The 10,630-nt window shown below is 36.8% G+C and overlaps 1 protein-coding gene and 1 long non-coding RNA gene across 3 annotated transcripts; both read right to left on the minus strand.

Annotated features, from left to right (window-relative positions):
- Positions 1-4,562: 4,562 nt before the first annotated feature.
- LOC118488290 lies at positions 4,563-6,126 on the minus strand. Its single transcript, XM_035985620.1, has 3 exons — positions 5,740-6,126; positions 5,041-5,359; positions 4,563-4,873 (listed from the first exon to the last, which is right to left on the minus strand). The coding sequence occupies exons 1-3, from the start codon at positions 6,124-6,126 to the stop codon at positions 4,563-4,565; spliced, it is 1,017 nt and encodes a 338-aa protein (XP_035841513.1).
- Positions 6,127-7,755: 1,629 nt separating this feature from the next.
- Positions 7,756-9,993, minus strand: LOC118488089. Of its 2 annotated transcripts, XR_004883651.1 has the most exons (4): positions 9,429-9,993; positions 8,653-8,684; positions 8,040-8,584; positions 7,756-7,971 (listed from the first exon to the last, which is right to left on the minus strand). It is a non-coding gene; the product is annotated as an uncharacterized LOC118488089 (long non-coding RNA). The 2 variants fall into 2 exon arrangements; XR_004883650.1 differs by lacking the exon at positions 8,653-8,684 and having other exon boundaries at positions 8,040-8,146; positions 9,429-9,950.
- Between the last annotated feature and the right edge of the window lie 637 nt (positions 9,994-10,630).

Raw genomic sequence — 10,630 nt, forward strand, 5'->3', positions numbered from 1 at the left:
ACCATAGTAGACTTGTTTTGTGTTCACCTTCATTGAATCATTTATTTGGTTACGACACCTTGTGGTGGCGTTTTCATTAACTTGAAGCTTGAGCTAATCTCATTTGCACACCTGATGTACGGATTTGTTTATTTTCTGTTGGTTCATTATCTTAAAACAATCTTAATACAATTATGTGTTAAGATAAGGGTACATTAATTCATGTTCTATTCTGGTGTACCTCTAACGTTGATCGAGAATTCTATGATATTCATTTGTTCTTTGATTATCAATTGAAAATCCTATAAGATTTATTTGAAAAGAATAACCGAATTTACTTCATTAAACCTTTTATTTGAACTCGAACACGGTGAACTTGTTCGGTCACCGTAATTATTGAACTATTTTACGACACCTTGCGGCGTCAATATAAACTTGTAGCTTGGGCTAATCATAATCATACAAATCATGCAAAACTACGTATGTCTTTCATTTGAATCATCATTGAAAGTAGTCTTAATGCAATTATGTATTAACACAATGATACACTAAACTCTATTATTTCGGTGTATCCTTGAAATTCAATAATGTCAACACACTAATTTTCCTCATATCGCGGTTCAATAGTTGACAAATCATTTTCATGCTTCCATTTCATTTGAGCTTGTTGATTGACTACCTAAGTAAGTTTTCCTTTGACAGTGAATTCTATTGTTTCTAAAAGTCATTCACAAATTGTAAACATTCGAGTTAGACATCTATTAATCATAAATCTCTTTTGGCTTGTACCTAGTCACCTTGGAAATTATATCATTACACCTTGTTCATTTGACATCGATTTCTGGAATTAGTTAGTTGAACTGTTGGTTTCTAATTGTTGTATGATATCCTCGTATTCATTTGAACATGACCTGATTCTATTACTATGTCAATTACCTTAATACTTTTCATGATATAACCCTAAAGGAGACACCGTAGCCCAAATCTCGAGGATGAGATTTAAACAAGGTAGGGAGAATGTATCAACTCCCAAAATAGCTTATAAGGACCCATGATCGCAACCCCGGACTTGCACAGCGCGAACCAGTATGAAAAACAAAGAATCTTGTAACTGGACTCTTAGGAGAAACGCGGGGGGGGGGGGGGGATACCCCTAAATCTTCCGCGACACTCGGGGGAGTACCAAGACGTGTTTATCTCGAGCGCAACGAGTGGTAGGGCTATACATGCAACGAAGCCTGTCAAGGAAAAATAGGTCGCTCAGGCGACACGTGGAAGGGACACCAGTCCTGTGCACGACACGCGGGATATGCCCATTTGAACTATAAATGCAGCAGCTTGGGGCTTAAGTTTCTGCACAAATTTAATTTCATTTTGACGAATTCTGCTCTCGTTCGGCTCATTCTTTGCATAACACCCTCCCCTAAACTGCGAAACTCTGCCCCGTTGTAAGTGTTGTAACCCCTGATCACTGATTCGATACCTTGTCCGATCGATCCAAAACCCAGCAACGGATGCCAATGTGCTCCCTGAATAAGGCTATACTTTGTTAACTACATTGGGGTTTTGATCTCGTGATGTATTGATAAAGTTTGAGTTGGGTTGTTACACTAACACGTGTGCATTGTATATTTTTATTAGGAATTATACTAGGAATTATATCAGGAGGCTTTAAGTTAAAACCCTAAGTTTACAAAGTGAGTCATTCTTTCTTTTTACCAAATGCTTTACAAAACCCTAAATGTTTTACAGTTATACTTACAGTGACTAAGTTTTTATATTCTGCAAATTACTACTGGTATGTGGGGTTTTGTATACATTACTTGATAATCTTCACCATTAGACAACGGGTTAGCCAATGTGTGATATGACCATAGTCACAGATCCGGTCGAGTGACAAATACCGAATGGAGTATTTGTTAGATATAAACAATGTAATCACCCTTGATACTGTAAAATATAACAATGTATCTTTTTATAAAATGGAATGAACTCAAGTATTTTTTTTGCTGATAAAATGTTTTCAAAACGCGTTTCAGGTAACTTACTGTGAAGGTAATAGAAGTCTGCTATGGAGCACTGAAGGCTTAACTAAAATGGCTATGATTACCTGAATAAAAGAAGGAATTTGTGTTTTATCAATTTGGGTTTATCCCTATAAAAATATTTAATTGTAATATGGGTTTTATCACATTTGTTTAATATTAAACTTTGGTGTTTTACAAACTCTGAAATATTTCTTAACTACGTTCCTGATGAAAATTTCTCCGTTGCAAATTTAATAAACACTGGTACCACCTGTATCTGGTTCACGGATCCCGCCCAGGGTGGGGTCGAGGGCTGTGATAGCTAGTATGGATGGAATGGATTATGTATGAATGTGCATATAACTAGGTGATCATGTGGTTGAATGTGTCCTACAACATGAGTATGAAATGCATATAGTAATCCTTAGTATAGTCTACTACACTGATATGGATGAATGAGGTTAAGTTGAAAGTTTGTATGATAGATGGTTGACCTTCAGAAAGTCAACTTTGTATAAATAGCATAATAAGGCATTTTATCACGAATGTAATGTTGGGGAAATCATATGGTACATGCTATATTAATATGTGTTGTATGTGACGACATGATGAATTATATGAAATGAAAAGATATGATTGTCGATATATGCCTAGTGATGATTAGAATTGATTAATAAAGGTCAATGTAAGATATGAGTTGCATACAATTTGATAATGTTTATTAACAAATATGCTAACAAGAATTTGAATGTGATGACACGGGGATATGAATCATGTCAACATAGACTCGAGCGCGGGAGGCAAACGGGTTAAAAGGAAGCAAGGAAGCAAACACGAACACACACACTTAAAGTAAGTGAATCCTCGAATTCACCTCTTATTGTTATTTCAAATAAAGTTATGTATTCTTGTTTATTGGGAATCACAAAAGGATAAGCATGTAATGGTAGTAATAAGGTAAGTATGACAGAAACTTATTATACATAGTTGATTATGTTTGAAATTATTGTGTCACTCTGATCACTTCCTTGGTATTGGTGGCTTCCTATTTACATTAAATTATGTCCAAATGATGTTGTATTCTATTTCTATACTGTTTGACTTGATGTGTTGGCATGTTGTTCGTTTTGGAGCCGAGGGTCTCTCTGGAAGCAGCCTCTCTATCCCTAGAGATAGAGGCAAGGTCTGTCTACATCCCACCCTCCCCAGACCCTATAAGTAGCTCTGCTATTTGTGGGATTTACTGGGTATGGTTGTTGTTGTTGTTGATTATGTTTGAAATCACATGAAGTATGCAAACAGGTCACAAATACGAAAGTAATGAGGCAAACTATGGAACTTTATGTAGGAATAGGAGGATTAGTGTTGGAATACGAGGGCTTGGGAAAAGGTTAAATTATTTTTTGGAATCCTCGGGGTGCGCGAACAGGGGTAGAAATGGCCAAATAACAAAAAATAGGCGCTGAACCTGTAGGTCGTGTTGCCAACGGGCCTTTAGGCCATTGCCGACGCGACATCCTGATGGTCAATGCCGTTGACGCCCTATGTTGCTGTCGACGCGGGATTGACGCAAGAAACCAATTTTTCTCGTTTTTTTTTTTGGTTTACAAGGCCCTGTTAAACTTACTAAAGTCACTCCAAGCCTACTATAGAGTTTTGTGGGGTGCAAGTAAAAGCGGAAAACATGCAGAAGCTTGTATGGAGATGCGACATGTATGTTGTGTGCGTAAATGTGAATTTCACTATGTATGAGGCTAATTCTTGTATGTACAAATGTACTTGAATGTAATATACATGTAAATGGATGGAACTAGTACATAAGGATGCTTATAAATGGAAAATATTGTATATAGTGTGATACTTGAAAGAAATTAAGTGAATGTGTTTGTATATTTGTATGAAAATATGAATTCATAGTGCATGTACATAGTACGAACTTGCATATGAGTATATGAGTATGGGACAAGTATGTATGTGTTGGTTATATGAATGTGTGTATTCGTGATGTAGTTTAATGAATGTAGACTAATGGATTGCGTTTAAATGAAGTTGTGGATTTTCAATATGTTTAAGAATACCGTTGCTAACTATGTTATCATTGAGAATGAAAAGAAAAGTGTAGGTATGATAACTTTGGGTCCAAGAGAGTTGATGCTGGTAAGCAGTGGATGTTTGGAAGGAGGATTGAACGAAATATCTTGCCTCGTTAGGATGCAATATGGTCCCTTAGCTATATGTTTATAATATAAATATGATGTCATTAATTATTAATATGTCGATTGTTTATGGTGACCACAAGCTACACGGATCATTACTAATTGCCATGAAGGACAAGCGGGCGAAGATCGAGTTAAAGAACATGGATTGTACGGAAGGGTGGTCGCCTAGTTGTATTCGCAAATTTATAAATTATATATAAATTAAGGTTGAATGATGTAATTCTTTAAAGGAATCGTCTTTTAAATGGTTTTCAATTATGTTGGAATTTTTATAAAGAAAGAAATTTTAAGGTTCATATTTTTATGCTGCAACTTTTGGTTAAAATGTATTAGGGTCTTACAAACTGTGTCTAGAAGGCTCCACAAACGAATCGACCAACTTTTGTTGTTGAGCCTTTAAAGTTGGACGTCCACATGTGTTTTTCTGCACGAGTGGTTGTTTTACATTTGTCGGTTGGGGATTAACCAACTCCTTTATCTTTTGAAACATATTTTTCTTTACTTCTCTCGGCCTCCCCATTATACGTTGTACGAGTATCTCTAGTTCGATGTCGATGTCAATATCCTCCTCTTGGCCATCTTCGTTCAAAGACTTCATACCTAGCTTTCGCAAAAAGGGGTCTATCGACTCTAGTGGAATCCTTTCTCCTAATTTAAAGCAACAAACAACAGAAAGCATGAAAATCATGGTGTAACGAAATGTTGTAAGATAAGACGTGATTGGTCAAAGGATATATTACATTTCTGTATTTATGGTAACAACCGAGATGCGCATGGCAACCCACAACTTGTAAAGAAACGACAATCGCATGTACCATTAGCATCTTGCAAGTCCTCTAGGACGTAGATTTCCTTAGCTAACTGATCGAGACATGCATGTATGACCCTCTTTCGTAGGAAATCAAAGATTGGTTTGTCATGGTTATCTATTGTACGACTCCTACTTTGTTCAATGTTGCCTCTTATCTCTGTTAACTGGTTTTCAAGGACCTGATCGATAAGCGGTACAACTTTATCCAGCGTGTTGTTTGACTCGTTGAGGTATCTCTTCAAAAGGGCATGTTGACTCTCCACCCTGACTAAAGTTGAGATGTTGATCGGTCCAAAAAGAAACAAATCGTTCTCTATATGGTTCTAGCCAGTTAGAAAACAAATAATCCATAATCTTTGAAAACAAAGTTAATTACAGTTATTATTATTATTCAGATAAGTATGATTAATAAGAGAATTAGTAGGAAACTTATCATTACGTTTTCTGCTTGGAAGTCCTTCTCGTATTCGCTCGTACCCGTAGGTGTGATCAACATCGATCGTTGAGTTAATCAACTTGCACCACTTGTATAAAAACTTATCCCAGTCTATTTCCGTTTTAAAGCTTAGCTTGCAATATTTGGCAATATTTTGTTATATGTGCCACCTACACAGTGAATGTCCAGCGTTCGGAAACACAATTGCACATGCATTCATGAGGGCGAGGGCTCTTACAATTACTTATACACGGGGCTCCATAATACTTCCAATAAGTCTTTCAACTGCTGTAACACCCACAAGAAGTTTTCCTCTTTTTCGTAGGTTATGAATGCATGGGCAATGCAAAAAGAGATGTATGTAGGTGTGACACCGATAATATGGAAGTGCGGCATTTTGTACTGGTTCGTCTTGTAGGTGGAGTCTATAAGCAACACATGTGGGAAGGCATACCACAACTTGTTCGACTTTGGGTGGATAAAGAAAACATCTTGTAGTCTTTCGTCCTTCTCAGATGTTCGATGGAAGAAAACAAACCTAATTTTGTTCAACCAGTGGAAAAGAATCTGCATTGGAGTCTCGCCAACTTGGTCCCTCCGACCCAATTTCACTCGCACATTGTATATTGTATATTGTATTTCTTGTTGAGACATTTTCGGGGTTCCGTTTTTTAATTTTCGAAAGTATGTCGCGTGGTAGCATGTTCTGGTACGTCAGTTGCGCCACCATCATCTCTTCCACGGGATTCAGCTTAATTAGTGATAGGTGTCCTCAGGATATAGAAAGGGTTCATGGTTGTGCTTCACTTTGTCAACTCTAAGAGTTTAAACTCTTAACCTCTTTCTATATGTCCCGATCACTTGGAACTCGCAACCGGTTTTCCTGCTTCTGCAACATCTGACCGTGACTATTATCTTGTGGTGGCTGGCACAATCCACATAAGCCATATTTTTAAAGGCTGGTCGCTAAAGGTTTTGTCGTAGATTGTGCGTTCAACCACTATGGTGTACCCGTTGTGGAATCCGATGGCTCTACACCAGTCCACCAAATCTTGCATGCTATCGAATTTCTAACGAAACACTAAGGTTATAAAACAACTCTATTAAACGCACGACAAATAATCATATAAATAAATGTTATACCTGGTTTGTGTCAAACTCACTAGGTTCCTCGCCATCGTTTGGACCCCCGGGCGACGGTCCTCCACTACCGGGAGGGGATTCTCCACTACCGGAAGGCGGTGGATTACGTCCGACATTGTAACCAAACCTAGAGTTATTGGAAATTCCACCAACTTGATTACCCTGATAGCCATCCAAACCCCACGGCTCTTGACATGCATCAAATCGACACAAGACTTAAATCGAATGGAAGATTTAAATCAAAGAAGCCCAAATTGTTATTTTTTATTAAAATCATTCATCGTTTGGTTAGACTCGCTAGTCGAGTCACCACCTAAAAATATACTGTCTCCCCAAAATGATATTAATAGCGTAATATAACTTGCACTACGTGAAAAAAGGGCTATGGCCACACTTTTGGCAAAACCGCCCTAAAGGTCATTAATCACATTTCAAAACACTTTTAGCCACATATTTTATTATTAATGTGACCATTTATACTAGTTCAGAACCGTATACAACGATCATAAACAACGTATACGATCACCAGTGGCGGACCTAGAAATTATTTGCTGGGGGTGCGGATGAGGTGTTCAACCATATTTTCAAGGGGTGCGGTCGGGTTTTTTGCCTAAAATATACACTAAAATTTTTTTTCAAGGGGTGCGGCCGCCCACCCTGGCCAAAGGGTAGGTCCGCCCCTGACGATCACCCTAAAATCTTATTTTTACATACTGTATACGTCCGTATAAGGTTATACGACCCGTATAGAATAAAATGACATGACAATATAACCTTATACGGCCGTATACTGTTTGTAAAAAACACTAGTACACAAAAGCTTTAGAGGTGCGGTGAAATTGAATTGAAAATGCGGTGCTTGAGCCGCATTAAAAGTATAAGCACCATTAAATTCCATTTTTGAAGGTGCGGTGCGTTAAACCACATCCTTTTATAAAACAGCCGCACCATTTATTTAACTTTGAACCAACAGCAGCTTGCCACATGGAAACCACATTAGCACCATTAGAATAATTGAACCGCATCACTGTTTTATTAAAAAAATATTTTTTTTTTCTTAAATTTACAATTTCTAGGATTTTTTATTTTATATTTCCCAACAAATTACACAAATATTAAACATATATGGATGATAAAAAAAATAACAAACAAAAATTTCTAACATATTAAACACGTTTCCAAAAACTACATGGTTCTCGTAAGAAACACAAAACGTATACACTTTGAGAAATGTACATGTTTTCCAAATGAAGCTCAAAAAAGTTCGAAATCCAAAAATATCAAATAGGCAACTTCGTACGCCTTACAACCCGAATTGACTTCTTCAATCCTTGCATCCCAATCCGTAGAAACCGTCTAACAAAACATAATGTAACATATATATCACAATCTAATCATCTCACATAATGCAATAATCATCTTACCTCATGCAAGAGCTCGGGGAACGTTCATGGCGCTTTCTTTGTGATCTCAGGTGCTTTGGCCAAGCGAGTTTTAAGTTTGGTACCTTTGGAATGCTTCTTATGAAAAACTGCATATATTAGGATAAGACCATAAGAAACAGAAACAGCAAGAAAACATCACCATATATGAGCACTCTGATTGCAAGAAGACATCACAACGCCATGGTTTAAAAAAACCGTTGAGACATGCGCCTTGAAACGAGATGGTAAGAAATCGTGTATGAGGTGTGCCTCCTGGGCTTATGCCTTAGTTCGCCTCGAGTCCTACGCCTCACGAGGCAAAAGGAAAACACCTCGAGGTTCAATTCCATTCTTTTAAATCTTGCACAACGCATCTTTGGTATAAGAAAAACATGTATGAGTTGAAAATATAAACTTAGACAGAATAAAACAAAAAGAGAATTTCAAAGGGGTAAGCCATAACTTTCAGCTTTCGGTTTCATATTAGTAGTCACTTTGGATCCAGGATTGTCATTCTCAAGCGCTTCAAAACTAGCTAGAATTGCCTATTGTAAACCAATTTAAGTTAACCAAATCAAGTGATGCTGAAACATTGAAACATAAATTAAATTACCTGAGTTCGATTATTAATGCTGGAAAGTGCACCTGCAATTTAGAGCACCATGAAAAAAATGAAAATTTTAAAACAAAACTAATAAAAATACAACAATTGCATTCTACATATTAACCTAAATTTTTAATACCAAATAATATGCTATTCAGTATAAATTAACTCGTTAAAATTTAAGTTGACTTGCTTGTTTTGTTGAGTTTGAGTTAAATTCCACGGTATATATGCTAGCAACGAAGTCGACTCAATTACCCAAACACGAACACAAGCTTGTTCATAAACAAGTTACACAAACACATACCTGTTTAACACACTACTTTTATAAGAAAAGATACTACATTACTACTTTATTTCAGATAAAGTGAGTTTTTCATAACATACGATATACATAATCAGGTCGAAATCAAAGATACTACAACGAAGTCGACAACCTAACAGTGGCGAATCGTTAAAGTTTCACAACTAATTTCAATCAAGAATCAAGGTTTAAGTCTTATTTCAAAGAGCTCATAACTGAATGGCAACATCTTTGTTAAGACCCTTATTTTGCCTAACTACAACTCATCAAGCATTATCACATACAATTTACTGAGGCATTTTACCAAACACTTGGAGGGCATTAGTGAATCAATAAAAAATAATAAATTTTGATTCACTAATGCCCTCCAAGTGTTTGGTAAACATGTTTTCAGTATTACCTGAAGTGCATTCAACGGTTCCAACATGTTTCAGTATTACCTTAGTATTATGTAAATCATTAAACATGTTTTCAGTATTACCTGAAGTGCATTCAACGGTTCCAACATGTATTTTATCCTTTGTAAGTAGGACAAATCTTCACCATGTCCAACTGAACCTACACACAACCAAGAATAACTGCAACCAAGGCACTTAGACAAATGTGAATAAAATTAAAGGGGAAAACTAACACAAACATTTCATCAAACACTTGGTATGCACATATTCTAAACATCATAACGAGCGAATAAAAAACAGAGATTTAGACACAACATATTCATATGAAATTAGTGGAAAATTGCACACAAAGGCTGTAACGAACAGGAGAGACACGGTTCACTAGACGGCAACGACGGTGCAATGCAGGGCAGGGATGGGATGGTGCACTGGAAGGTATCGGTGGTGTCAAAAGGAACGAGAGGGATGCGACAGAGAGACTTGGGGTTCGATTAGGGTTTGTGAGGGTGAGAAATTCGTGAGGGAGGGAAATAAACAAGCGGGAATAGAGGGAAAATGAAAATTTTGAGGTGAATATGAAACATAAGGGAGGGAAAATGTAAATAGAAGATATAAAAGTTGGGGGAATTTGTGAAGGAAAAATATAAAGGTGCGGTGTTTTAGAGAACCGCACCACCAAAACAAAGTGCATCGCACCAACAAAAAGTTTGTGTACTAGTGAAATAAGATTTTAAGGTGTTAGAATTAGCTCCCATTAGTTTCAAACTTTCAATGGATACTTAACCCAAATGTATTTCACATAACCCAAGTTCGAGCTTGGAATGCCATATGTGGTGTGGAAAGAATTACGGTGTCATAAGTTTTCTCATATCTGTATGTCGCTAGCTTCTTGCTAAGAGCGTGTTTTTATATATGATATAAAGTTTTCCTGCTTTTCAATTTTTTTAAAAAAAGTAATATTCATAACTCATTGCCCAAGTGTAGTTGTCCCTATTTTTTTTTAACGGCAAAAGTTATATTTTTTCTTCTCCTATATCTAAACTACCCAAATAAATATTAATTATACTCCTTGCTAAGATTTGAACACTGTTTTTTACTTCAAGAGGTAAGAGCATCTACCAACCCACCAAAGCTAGAATGAGGGTTGTCTCTGTTTAACTAAGAAAGTGGTGCCTTGAAGCTTCTTACTACCTTCTTCGAGTTGCCTATGCATACGAGTCAATAGATTGAAAGAATTATAACTGTCACTGTGACTGTTGATGCAACAAATACAAGACCAAGGCCT

Source organism: Helianthus annuus, chromosome 16, assembly GCF_002127325.2.
Source record: "Helianthus annuus cultivar XRQ/B chromosome 16, HanXRQr2.0-SUNRISE, whole genome shotgun sequence".
NCBI lineage: Eukaryota > Viridiplantae > Streptophyta > Magnoliopsida > Asterales > Asteraceae > Helianthus > Helianthus annuus.

What these genes read in the sequence shown, in the direction of transcription:
- LOC118488290 (XM_035985620.1), bottom strand. Translation starts at nt 6,126, where the DNA reads ATGTCTCAACAAGAAATACAATATACAATATACAATGTGCGAGTGAAA. An exon ending in AGTTGAAAGACTTATTGGAA is followed by an intron (nt 5,360 to 5,739) that starts GTATTATGGAGC and finishes CTAACTGGCTAG; the next exon opens with AACCATATAGAGAACGATTT. An exon ending in GGACTTGCAAGATGCTAATG is followed by an intron (nt 4,874 to 5,040) that starts GTACATGCGATT and finishes GCTTTAAATTAG; the next exon opens with GAGAAAGGATTCCACTAGAG.